We start from the raw sequence: 13,569 nt of genomic DNA, 5'->3' as shown, positions 1-13,569 counted from the left end.
TGAGCCGTTGTGAGCGCAGTGCTGCTGGCAAGTCTGTGGTGAAGCTAGTAGCTACTTGGTGTGGTATGGTGAAGTGTCAGCGCACCAGTAACTTAGTTTAATCGGCATAATAATTATGACTGTCTGTGTAGTTTGGTTAATATGCATGTTACATTATATGTAAATGAGATGATGTTGGCGCTTTTTGGGGACTCTTTCAGACGATTTTAGAGAGGGAATATGTACTGTAAGTCCCAAAGTGCAGTAATGAGCTGTCTCTTTTTACCTGTTTTGATATCGTACAGAAAAGAGAGACGTGTTCGTGTCTCACATAAGGGGTGGGGATGATGGACAAAATTCAAAACAATTTGCAGTTTTCCTTAAAGACCAACAGAGTTTATCTGTCATTCAAAACTAAATAGACTAGTGGAGTTTGACTTGATGGAAATCTATCTATATAATGTAGGAGGCACATTTCTAGGTCATCTACTCGAATCTAGGAGTCCATGTATACCTTTCTTCTCCAAACAGACAAGTTGAAACAAACAGAAAAGCACGACTGAGAGAGAAAGTCCCAGAATGTGGCTCTCTGAGAGAACAGAAGGGCGGACAGAAGAAGAAACAGTGAGGCGACACAGATTTTAACCAGCAGGTGGCAGCAAAAAGTTTCTACAGAGTCTTTGCAAATTGAGGCACGGGGTTTGCAGCTCATACAAACCATATGTTAAAACATACAAAACCTCCATTTTAATTGTGATGTACTTAAAGTCACGCTCATTTCCCTTCCTGCTCCACTGGATAAAATAATATAGCGACTTGTAAACATTTATGAGAGACGCTCACCAGCTTCCTGCTTTTGTCCCGCCAGTGTCTGTGCACGCTGCTGTCTGATTGGTGGTTTCCAGAGGATGAGCACGAGTCAGGGCTTGGGGTGCAGAGCAGTGAGGTGGTCGGTCTGCTGCCTCCATGCTGCGTCAGTCCGCAATGTACTACATACACATCCATGTTGAGCGTAAGCACACCAAGAAAAAAGTTTTAGTGCCTCAAATTGTGTTTTTTTTCTTAACCAGTCTCAAATTTTGCTCAGCGCTGTGCTTTGGATTTGACTTCTGACCTTGCAAGTCCTCTGCGCGACCAGATTGCCTTTTTCCAGCGATGAAGAGCAGACCTTGCTGGGGATTCTGGGTAGTGTAGTGAACAGACCACTTGTCCCCATCCCGTGCTGGAGACAAAAGAAGAAAATCAAGACAGCGTTCCATGGTCCTTGTCAGTTACTGGGGCTGTTGCTATGGTGACCAGCAGCATGGCAGACTTGCATCTCTCTAAAGTGGTCAAGATACACACACCCCAAACATGTACAGATGAAAACAAACTCACCTCTGCTTTTTTTTAGATACTTGAAGACGCATTTGATGGCTGCGCCGATCAGAACCATCCCGCAACCAAAGACACACTCAAGCAACCTCAGAATACTGCAGCACACACAAGTAATGCAGCCAAACGCCACTGCAATGTGCTCGTCATACTCCTCGTCCTCCTCTTCACCCCCCTCTCTTTCTCTCCTTCACACACACACACACACACACACACACACACAGCCAGTACACATGCATGTCACCAGGTGATGGTTATTCACAGATGCTGTGTTGACACACTCACACACACACACACACACACTATCTCCAAAGCGATAAAGGCATGTGTGTGTTCATCTTTTTCTCTGAGGACACCCGCATACACAACTTCAAATGAAGACAACAGAACCATGACAACACTGATCACGCAACAACCGTATTATTAAATGTAACACATCACAAACGTGAGCACATCACTCACATTTCAGCAACCACTTTTATTACAGTCTGTCGACACTTCAAATTTCCTAACTTCTATCATTGTTTTTCAAAAAGAAATTCATTAATAAATCATGTTGTTTTGTTAAATATGGCCCTTATTAGAATATATGCATATTTAAGCTAAAGTTACATATTTATTACCTATATTTAAGCATTTTCGAGCATAAAATTGGCTAAAAAAATTGAAATACAAATACAAGACATTCAAAAAAAGCATTCAAAGAAGCTGACGTAGTATTCTACACTAGCCACCAGGTGTCAGTAATGTTACAATCACCAGACTTGAAGTGCAGGTTTGAATTATCTCACAACAGGCATAATCCCTGAAAAAAATCCCAAATAAAAACACGGGCTACTGTTGCTTCTGTAACCCACAGCAAGATGAAACTCAAGTCTGAACCCTTGACGTCACTTCCTGTCCACCACTCACTCTGCTTCCCCTACAGAACACATTTATAGCAACACACACAAGCACGGGTCTTAAATGGGTTATTTACTCTTATGTCTACTCTATTTGGTAATATGAGAGTAAAGGTGACTATCGGAGTGTTAGTTCATTTCTAGAGGGCTCTAATGATGTTAAAAACAGCATTTGGAATATCGTGAACAGGTTTTTTATGCTCTATGAAAATATTCCTTCTATAAATAAGGAATCCTACTTCGCGGAAATTCAATTATCACGGTTAGGTCTGAAACCAGTTAACGGCGATAAACGAGGGATTACTGTATATATATATATATCTTTGTATATACTGTACTTGACAGTAGTGTGTCAGTATACCGTAAATTAAATGTCCCCTGAAAATGACTCAACACAGTCATTGTTAGCTACAACACAAGTGATTACCATATAATTGAAGACCTGCCAATCTTGAAGGAATTTGATGAGTACCTTGGACACCCCTGCTTTTATAGCCCTCGTCTATATGAGCACATGACACCTGACACAATCACAACTCTTGTCAACCATTTAGCTTGCTAGCTTCGTTCATCGCAAGCAAACAATGGCAATGAAAGAGTGACAGAGCATGTTATGGAGCTAATCAATGTGCAAATGTTGCCGCAAAATCGGGAAAGGCGTTTGCAAAGGTGGTCGGCGGAAGTTCTAAATGAGTCATATACTGTACACACACAGGAAATAAAGTTAAAAATCCAACCAACCAATCAAGTCTTTATGGTACGTTTCATCGCAGCACAAAGTTAGAGACTGAACCTGAAACTGAAACCACCAAAATGCATGACTGGAGACCAGTGTAGCATACATCTGTAACTTTGTCTTGCCTAAAGTCAGGCATGGTGATGATAGTGTCGTGGGCTGCATGAGTGCTGCCGGTAATGGGGCGCTGGTTCATTGAGGGAAACACGAATTTTAAACATGTACAGTACTCTGACATTCGGAAGCAGAACACCTCCAAAACGACAAGTGCCTTGCTAAGGAAGCTGAAGGTGAGGGAGTGGCCAACCATGTCTCCAGACCTGAACCCAATTGAGCACCTGTGAGGCATCTTCAAGCGGAGAGGAGACCAAGGTGTCTAACATATACCAGCTCTGTGATGTCAGCATGGAGGAATGGAAGAGGATTCCAGTAACAAGCTCTGAAGTCCATGCCCAAGAGGACTAAGGTAATCGTACTCACTTTTGTGGGGGGCAGTCAATCAATGAAAATATTTAATCGTGATTAATAGTATTTTGTTCACAGTTGAATTAATCACAATTAATTGCAGATAAGGTTTTTATCCATAGTAAGTCGGGATGTAAATCTGTTTGTGGTAAATGATTTGATACACATCTAGTTACACGGGCTAAGATACCATTCAAAAACGATGTATTTTAATAACAGAATGACTAGATAAGATTTGATAGAGTGTACAAACAATATGATTTAATTAGATTGAACGGTGACATTTATTGATGTTGACATTAATCCTACATTATAAAATAAAGAAGCCAATTCTATAAAAGTGGCATTCTTGCAGTATTTTCGAGTGTGTAAAAGAGCACATCATATCCCAAGCATGGTCTAAGGCAGGGGTCCTCAACCACCGGCTGCAGAAAAATGTTCAGGCAAAAAAAAAAAAAAAACACTTAAAAAAAATAAATACATTTTTTTGTAAATAACTACATAAAATTTTATGTAAAGGGATCAATTTTGGAAATATGGGCCATTATTTTATTGAAAAAAATAATATACAGTTTGAAATCCCACAGTTTTTGCATTTTTAATGCGACTTGTCCCAACGGTCATTGAACGCACCATCTAACTTTCTCCAATGCTGCCCAGATAGACTACAAACTGTATTTTTCCCCTTTTTCTTTCAGCTCATATTTGGTCCAAATGCTAATGTTTGATGTTCTTCCTGTCAGTTTTACACAACACATAATAAATAAGATAAAATAGATGGCTTTAATGTACGTATCTGTTGAAAATCTTTCCCGGTGACTAGCTAGTGCGCTGCTAATGCTAGCATTGCTAACGGTATTTACATCCATAGACATACTGTAGATAGATGCTGCATCCATATTGGTTGTGTCAAGTCTGTGCTGTAAATGAATACAAGTAAATGCACTTTCTTTCCTAAAGTGCCTTTCTACAAAGAAGTTTAAGTTAATTCCTCTCGTGTATACATTCACACACTCACTAATATACTTGGGAAACAGTTAGGCACCACAATTTGAGAAGATCAAATACATTGTTTTTGGTGCCTAACTGTTTCCCAAGTATATTAGTGAGTGTGTGAATGTATACACGAGAGGAAGTAACTTAAATTTCTTTGTAGAAAGGCTTTAGGAAAGAATGTACATTTACTTGTATTCATTTACAGCACAGTCTTGACACATTCAATATGGATGCAGCATCTATCTACAGTATGTCTATGGATGTAAATACCGTTAGCAATGCTAGCATTAGCAGCGCACTAGCTAGTCACCGGGAAAGATTTTCAACACATGAGCAAAACGTACGTACATTATAGTGATCTATTTTATCTTATTTATTTCTACAAAGAAACGAGAGGAAGTAACTTAAATGTCTTTGTAGAAAGGCACTTTATGAAAGAAAGTACATTTACTTGTATTCATTTACAGTCACATCCAGTATGGTGGTGACGTTGACGTATCGCTGCAATTGAACCTGATTTAGTCGACTGACAAGCTTAGCACAGTTATCTATTATATGCTATATTTCCATCTTTTGATGATGATATCTTCTACTGTTGCCACAAACTGAGATGGGAACCAAAGTGTGCCAAGTATTGAGGGCAGTGGAGCAGCTAATTACTTCTGTCTTCATGGCTGACAGACTATGCTTGTTTAATTAGTTTTAATAATTACAAAGTAAGTAGGTCATGTTATTACATCATTACAGTTAGTGAGTGTGAGCAGGAACACGGTCCACATTCAGTTGTGTTTGTTATTCATGCACTTTGAATTGATTCAATCATAGAAATGTGAATACATTTAATAAAAGTGCAAAGATTCGGGTTTGGATTCGGGTTTGGTTTTGCTGGAGGCAAATGCGCTTAATGCGTGAAGGCTGACCGGCCGAGCCAACAAAGTAGCAGCTGTTGAATGGTAAAACCATCTGTCTTGGAAATGACCTGTTAGCTAATGTATGAAGCTGCAGCTAATCCCTGCAAACACACACATACACACACACAGCAGCTTACACAAAGCAGGGTTAATTAAAGGAGAACCATGTATTGGTTGAATGTTCTCCTAGATCATCCGACAGATCATCCGCAGACAGTTCCATCACCGGGCCTGAGGTATCTGGGGTAGTCAAAACGCTCCCCAACGTCAAAGCTCCGGGGGTGGTCGAGTTTCACCCTGAATTCCTCAAGGCTCTGGATTATGAGGGACTGTCTTAGCTGACACGTCTCTTCAACATTGCGTGGAAGTTGGGAACAGTACCTATGGATTGGCAGACCGGGGTGGCGGTACTCTTTTCAAGAAGGGTGATCGGTGGGTGTGTTCCAACTACAGGGGGATCACACTCCTCAGCCTCCCTGGGAAATTCTATTTTTTATTTATTTATTATAGAGAAGGGTACAACCATTAGCCGAACCTCGGCAACAGGAGGTGCAATGTGGTTTTCGTCCCAGCTCTACACCCTTGCAAGGGTACTGGAGGGTACTTGGGAGTTTGCCCAACCGGTCACATGTGCTTTGTGGACTTGGAAAAGGCATTCGACCCCGTCTCTCGGGGTGTGCTGTGGGGGTGCTCCGGGAGTACGGGATTGGTGGCGCGCTACTACGTGCCATTCGGTCCTTGTACAACCAGAGCAGGAGCTTGGTTTGCATTGCCAGCAGTAAGTCAAGCCTGTTTCCGGTGAACACTGGCCTGCGCCAAGGCTGCCCTTTGTCACTGCATTTTCATGGACAAAATTTCTAGGCGCAGCCAAGGCATCGAGGGAGTCCAGTTTGGGTACCTTGGTATCTCGTCTCTGTGATTTGCAGACAATGTGGTCCTAATGGCCTCAAAGGGCCGTGACCTTCAGCGTTTACTGGGGTGGTTTACAGCTGAGTGTGAAGCGTCTGGGATGAGATTCAGCACCTCCAAATCCCAGGCCATGATTCTCAGTCAGAAAAGGGTGGATTGCACCCTCTGGGTTAGGAATGAGGTCCTGCCCCAGGTGGAGGAGTTCAAGTATCTCTGGGTCTTGTTCACGAGCGAGGGAAGGTTGGAGCGTGAGGTCGACAGGCGGATTGGCGCAGCATCTGCAGTAATGCGGTCGCTGTACCGGACCGTCGTGGTGAAGAGAGAGCCGAGTCGGAAGGCAAAGCTCTCAATTTACCGGTCTGTGCTCCCACCCTCACCTGTGGTCATGAGCTTTGGGTTGTGACCGAAAGAACGAGATTGGCTACAAGCAGCTGAAATGAGTTTCCTCCGTAGGGTGGCTGGACTCATCCTAAGAGACAGGGTGAGGGGCTGAGCCGCTGTTCCTTCACATTGAGAAGAGCCAGTTCAAGTGGCTCGGGCAGCTAGTCCAGATGGCTCCCTGGTGAGGTGTTCCGGGCATCCCCAGCCGGGAGAAGCCGGGGCAGACCTAGGACACACTGGGGGGATTATGTCTCACAGCTGGCCTGGGCACGCCTTGGTGTCCTACCGGTGGAACTGGAAGAGGTGGCGGAGAACTGGAAGTCTGGGCTTCCCTACTGAGACTGCTTCCCCCACGACCCAGACCAGGATAAGTTGAAGAAAATGGATGGATGGACAAAAAGTGAAAAGAGAAAAAAAAATATATAATATACAGTATATAAATAATAATTTTATTTGTCAGAATAAGATGTCCTGAATAAGTGGGTTTTGAGTGTGGATTTGAGAAGAGGAAGAGAGTCTATGTTGCGGAAGTCTGGTGGGAGAGAGTTCCAAAGTTTGGGAGCAGAGTGGCTGAAAGCTCTGCAAACTATGGTGCTGAGGCGAGCAGGTGGGACAGTGAGGTGGACGGAGGAGGAGGATCTGAGGGAGCGAGAGGAGGTGGCAACATTGAGGAGATCTGAGAGGTAGGTGGGGGCGAGCTTGTGGATGGTCTTGAACATATACAGAAGGATTTTTAATTCAATTCTAGATGTAATGGGGAGCCAGTGGAGGTGCTGCAGGATAGGGGCGATGCAATGAAAAGAAGGGGTTCTGGTAATGAACTGAATTCCATTTGACGCTTATGGAGGGATTTGTGAGGGAGGCAGACAAGGAGAGAGTTGCAGTAATCTATACGGGAGGTTATCAGGCTGTGAACAAGAATAGACGTAGTATGGGGGCTGAGAGAGGGGCGTAAGCGATTGATGTTGCATAGACGGACGTATGTAGACCGGGTATTGTTACTGATGTGGCAATGGAATGACAGCAAGCTATTGAGAATGACACCTAGACTCTTAACCTGAGGGGAGGGGGAGACCATGGTGCTGTCGATGCTGAGGGAGAAACTGTCAACTTTGGATCGTGTAGATTTAAAGCCAACCTGGAGGACTTTTTTTTTATTTTTTCAGTTGAGTTTCAGGAAATTTGACGTGAGCCAGGATTTGATTCCAGTTAAGCAGGTGGTGAGGGAGGAGGGAGGTAGGGTGGAATTTGGTTTGCTAGAGGGGTAGAGCTGAGTGTCACCCGCTAAGCAATGGAAATGGATGTTGTATTTACAGAAGATATTGCCGAGTGGGAGAAGGTAGATCATAAAAAAGGAGGGGTCCCAGGACAGAGCCTCGAGGCATGCCTGTAGTACCAGGGGAGGACTGGGATCTGTGAGACTTGAGCTAGTAAAAATAGTAAAAATGAATAAATAAACCAAAATGGATATGCACAGGTCTATTTTATCTGTTGATGTTATTTGATTTGTCGTTAACTGTGGGTGGGGAGGGGTCAAGGTCATTTCTGTTGTTAAATGTGAATTGTATGTGAAGCATTTTATGTTACATCATGTATCTATTAAAATTGCTATACAAATAAGGTTTTATTGATGAATTGATTTTTTTCAGATTGCCAATTCCTAATTAAGGCAATTTTCCAGTTATTAAAAACACAATTGAGACCTCTGGCATATTCCTGTATAACCCGAATATTAGGTGATATTAACATGTAAATTGGAAAATGCACCCGACCTGAATATCAAAAACAAAGTCTTTATTAAAGATCTCAGGAGCGAAAGAAATCAAATTCCCACATAAAGCATAGCGCAGAGCTAGGAAAAAGTACAACCAAAATGAAGTGCAAAAAGAAAAAGTTGCAAACACAAGGCGTAGCAAAATGCTAATAAAAAAGGGATAGCTAAACTAAGGGCGAAGCAAAAAGGCTTGAGAGTAAGACGTAGCAAGATGCTAGCACAAAAAAAAGGCAGTAGACCAAAGGAGACCTGGAGGACGCCAGAGCAAAACAGAACCAATTACTTGCCGGAGGAGGAACTGGAACACACCTAGGAACTGTGTTAGCAGGTAATCCAATAACCACGGAAGAAGTGCCAAAGCACTGGAAAACACATGCACACAAAACGGTATCCTCCTTCTGTAACAGCTGGCTTAACCAGGCCTAATTGCCAACCTGCCACACCCCTCCTCAGCACTCAGGTAGTCTAGGCAAGAAACACACAATGAATGCCCAGAAACCAGCAACCACACAAAGTCCAAACAACACAAAACACAGAACATAACACATGTATTATTTTAAAAGAAATAAAACCTTAAGCGGAATCTTGGATGTCTGTGAAGATGGTCCGCTCTCAGTTTAAAGCGGCCTCGTTAGGGTATGTTTACATGAAAACCATTTTGTAAAAATATGTTTTTGTTTTTGTTTGTCTGCTGCCATTTTGACATCAAATGAAACCTTGGTTAGTGTCATTAAACTGTTCCAGAAGGTCCGACTCGAACCGAAAACATACTGTAATCAATTGATTTTTCCCATAAGCAACAATCCTCTCCTCTGGGGTTATGTAAATCCAGTTAATCTTTTCCAGAAAGCCAAAAGTGTTAACAAGTTTTTATATCTTAACAATGACAGCTTTACATGCAGAAATCAATTCAAAATGCAAATAAATGATGCATGAAAGGGACAAATGAACATTTAATGTTACTTTTACCTTCGTTGAAGACATGACATGACGTGGCACCGAGATCAACACCTTCATGTTTTGCTGTGAGTTATTTCTTGAATTTAGAATTTAGGTCTCTGCTTTTCTTATTGATTGTGGCTGCAAAATAACCTAAAATTGAGCCAAAGAAAGTTGTGCCAGCATTTTGAATAGGAGAGAAACTACTGAATTAAAAAATAACTCATGGGAAAACAAAGGTAGTGTCCGTGTTGATCTCGCTGCCACATCACACCTTTTGTGAAAGGTCATCACCTCTTCAGTGAAGGTAAAAGTAACCTTATATGCAAATTTATCCCTTTCATTTGTCATTTATATGCATTTAGAATAGTTTTATGTATGTACAGCTATATTTTTAAACTATAAAAATGTTTATGTTAACGTTTTTGAGACTTGTGGTGTAACAGTATTAGTTCGCAAAGAACTACAGAGTAAACCATTGATGACATCATAGGCGGGTAATGGAGCTGACTTCCTGTTTCCATGTATTAGCAAGCTGCTAACAAGCACGTTGGGTGATTAAAATAATTTAAGAACACAGGTAGTTCCACGCAGTGTATTAATAACATAAGAAGATGTTATTATTGTATGCTAACCAGTAACTACCGTAAAGCACCGTGTATTAACCGCACCCGTGTATTAACCACACCCCCATTTTCAGGCTCACGGCGGGGAAAAAAAAAAAGTTTAGTTCATAAATGCTTGCCAACTCTTTCTTCTCAAATCAACATGTGTAAAGGTACTAAGCAATTTCAAAAAGAAGAAGAAAGGAGAAATCTGCCGTCCATCAATTCATCTGCAATGGAATTCATGTAAGAAAAGTTTATTTCCGACACAACCCGCCAATCATACACACATATTATACACACTAAAGTAACACTCAAACGTAACACTCATGCCGAACTTCGACATCTAGATATATATATACATACACTGCTCAAAAAAATTGAGGAACACTTGGAAAACACATCAGATCTAAACTGGGGAAAAATGATCTTGAATATCTTTCCTGATAATAAGTGGGTGATGTATTAGTAACAAAACGATGCCACATCATTTGATAGAAATGAAAATGATCACCCTATAGAGGGGGGAAATCAAAGACACCCCAAAAATGAAAGCGAAAAAATGATGCAGCAGACAGGTCCATTTTGCTAAAATGTCATTGTAGCAACTCAAAATGATTCTCAGTAGTTTGTGTGGCCCCCACGTGCTTGTACGCATGCCTGACAACGTCGGGGCATGCTCCTAATGAGACTACGGATGGTGTCCTGGGGGATCTCCTCCCAGATCTGGACCAGGGCATCACTGCGGTACCTGGACGCATGGAGGAGATTCCAGGAGACAGGTAGTTACTCCAGGAGAGCTGGACAGGGCCGTAGAAGGTCCTTCAACCCTCAGCAGGATTGGTATCTGCTCCTTTGTGCAAGGAGGAACAGGATGAGCACTGCCAGAGCCCTACAAAATGACCTCCAGCAGGCCACTGGTGTGAATGTTTCTGACCAAACAATCAGAAACAGGCTCCATGAGGGTGGCCTGAGGGCCCGACGTCCTGTAGTGGGCCCTGTGCTCACTGCCCAGCACCGTAGAGCTCGATTGGCATTTGCCATAGACCACCAGAATTGGCAACTACACCACTGGTGCCCTGTGCTCTTCCCTGATGAGAGCAAGTTCAACCTGAGCACATGCGACAGACGTGAAAGGGTCTGGAGATGCCGTGGAGAACGTTATGCTGCCTGGAACATCAGTCAGCATGACTGGTTTGGTGGTGGGTCAGTGATGGTCTGGGGAGGCATATCCCTGGAAGGACGCACAGACCTCTACAGGTTAGATAACGGCACCCTGACTGCTATTAGGTATCGGGATGAAATCCTTGGACCCATTGTCAGAACCTACGCTGGTGCAATGGGACCTGGTTTCTTCCTGGTCCACGACAATGCCTGACCTCATGTGGCTAGTGTATGCAGGTAGTTCCTGGAGGATGAAGGAATTGATACCATTGACTGGCCCCCACGTTCACCTGACCTAAACCCAATAGAACACCTCTGGGACATTATGTTTAGGTCCATCCGGCGCCGCCAGGTTGCTCCTCAGACTGTCCAGGAGCTCATTGATGCCCTGGTCCAGATCTGGGAGGAGATCCCCCAGGACACCATCCGTAGTCTCAAGGGCCACTATCTCAAGCACGTGGGGGCCACACAAACTACTGAGAATCATTTTGAGTTGCTACAATGACATTTTGGCAAAATGGACCAGTCTGCTGCATCATTTTTTCACTTTCATTTTTGGGGTGTCTTTGATTTCCCCCCTCTATAGGGTGATCATTTTCATTTCTATCAAATGATGTGAAGTGTTCCTCTAATTTTTTTGAGCAGTGTGTATATATATATTTATATATAAATATTATATAATATTATAATTATAATATATAATTGGCGCCAAACTTTGACTGGGTGTTGTGGAGCGGTGATGAACTTTGCCGTGGCAGAAAGTTGGCCGCTCCTCACCGCAATATTTTGTGCGGCTCAAAACTTTCAGAGCGGTAGGAGGGACCATCAGCGGTGGCCGAGCGGATATGGCGTTGCAATTTCTGTTAAACGGAGGTGAACGGTTACGAGCGGTGATTAATTTTTTTCACCGCTCCAGGAACGCTACAGCAAAGTTCAGGCGGTGAAACCGGGCTTGTAGTACGAGTGATCTTCCGCTGAAGCGTTGTAGAAGCGTTGTCTGGTATTATTTTTCAGTCCAAGTCTGGTCACAGACCTGTCATCGTGTATAAACCGCACCCCGATTTTTTGCCTCTTACCGGTGGAAAAAAGGTGCGGGTTATACACCGTGATTTACGGTAAGGCAAAATTTTGGTGTAAATTTTCAGCATTAACCGAAAACATGCTAACCGGGTCATACGCTAACTGAAATTCCACTGTACGTACGTCGCACATTTACACTTTAGTGTTTAGACAACAATATCACCAGCACTATAAAAATGTTTTTTTTTTAAAGTTTACTTTTCTCTTTTCAAGAATTCTTGTCTTACCTCTGTGTAAAAGGGGCGTGGCTTCCTGCCCGGAGCAATGCAGCTGCTTTTTAAAGCAGAAAAACTTGTTCTTGTGCCTCTTGCTAGGACGGTAGTGGTACTGCGGCGGCACCTCTGACTTCCTGAAAGGCGACGTTAGTTCAGGTGAGGGGCCTGGACGAGTGTAGCCAGGGCGAGGCTCTGGGGTGGGAGGGCAGGAGCTTGTCCTTCGCCACTGGGTGAGGGCAGGGCGAGGCACCTGATGGGATTGCAGAGCTTGTTTTCCATGAACTTCTGAGGTTAAGAACAGTTTCCCATCAGTCTCTGTGTGGATTTGGGGTCGTGGGGAGCACTGCTGGGCATAGAACCAAGGGCTGGGATATTGAGGATGAGGTGAGGGGAGGCTTTTGTCACCTGAGGGTGGCCAGCCAGTGCTACCTGCATTACTCCTCCAAATTGCTTCATGGTGCTGATGGATTTTAGCGCTCAGCAGCCGTCGCCGGAGACTCCCCTCTGTCTTGGGCTGGAGGGCGGCCATCTTGCGTGGAAGGAGCTCATCTTGTTCCTCATCGGGCACCAAATTCCAGCAGCGAGATGCCACCCCAGGCCCCACCCCCTCTCCACCCAAACACTCCACATAGGAAATCATTCTGTCATGAATACCAATTGGCTGTTTGGCAAATGGTTCCAATACTGGACAGTATTACAATGTAAAGTAATACTACTAGTTGTTTCACGATAAAAGCCAACAGAATGTCCAGCCTTTCTTGGTCCTACTTTTTCAGAATAATGGTAAAAAGTTACAAGACAAATGTAAAGTTTGTAGAGTAAAAACCCAAAGCTGCACGATATTCCAAAAGGAAGCCTTCCACCAAATTCAAATATTTGCTTTACACAGAAATGGTTCCTTCACACAAAAATCCATCTATTCTCACAATCAGTGCTGACATTTTTGATAACGCCAACTAAAACATCAAGATCAAAACCATCTGCCTGCGTTGAAAACGACTGTCCGAATGCCTCCCAATCCAGAAGCATCAGAAAAGAAATGTGATCTTTCTGTGAGTGTCGCCTGCCCACAGCGTCTGGCTAATCTTCTAATGAGGATTATCCAGGTCTGCAGATGGCTACTGACCTCAACACGTTTC

General features: G+C 43.2%; 1 protein-coding gene and 1 long non-coding RNA gene across 8 annotated transcripts in view; one reads left to right on the top strand and one right to left on the bottom strand.

The window, feature by feature from the left end:
• Window positions 1-4,275, top strand: part of LOC129181110 (uncharacterized) — a 17,666-nt gene extending 13,391 nt beyond the window's left edge. The window contains exons 3-4 of one of the 2 annotated variants that reach the window (XR_008570371.1): window positions 848-991; window positions 1,067-4,275. This is a non-coding gene — a long non-coding RNA (uncharacterized LOC129181110). Of the gene's footprint in view, window positions 1-847 lie in introns of both variants that reach the window. The other variant, XR_008570370.1, reaches the window with a different exon arrangement.
• The window catches only part of LOC129181076 (NHS-like protein 1), a 21,194-nt gene extending 7,746 nt beyond the window's left edge, over window positions 1-13,448 (bottom strand). For 3 of the 6 annotated variants that reach the window (XM_054775758.1, XM_054775776.1, XM_054775784.1), the window contains exons 1-4: window positions 12,443-13,448; window positions 1,094-1,201; window positions 823-968; window positions 494-568 (exon numbers count right to left, since the gene is read on the bottom strand). In XM_054775758.1, coding sequence (XP_054631733.1) covers window positions 494-568; window positions 823-968; window positions 1,094-1,201; window positions 12,443-13,070 — 957 coding nt within the window. In that variant the 5' untranslated portion in view covers window positions 13,071-13,448. Of the gene's footprint in view, window positions 1-493; window positions 569-822; window positions 1,202-1,356; window positions 2,237-8,736; window positions 9,149-12,442 lie in introns of those variants that run through there. The other 3 variants (XM_054775792.1, XM_054775766.1, XM_054775801.1) reach the window with 3 other exon arrangements.
• Window positions 13,449-13,569: the final 121 nt, after the last annotated feature.

This window comes from Dunckerocampus dactyliophorus, chromosome 1 (genome assembly GCF_027744805.1).
Source record: "Dunckerocampus dactyliophorus isolate RoL2022-P2 chromosome 1, RoL_Ddac_1.1, whole genome shotgun sequence".
NCBI classification, from domain to species: domain Eukaryota; kingdom Metazoa; phylum Chordata; class Actinopteri; order Syngnathiformes; family Syngnathidae; genus Dunckerocampus; species Dunckerocampus dactyliophorus.
The sequence above is the reverse complement of the archived record's forward strand: the minus strand, read 5'-3'. Positions and strand labels throughout refer to the sequence as shown.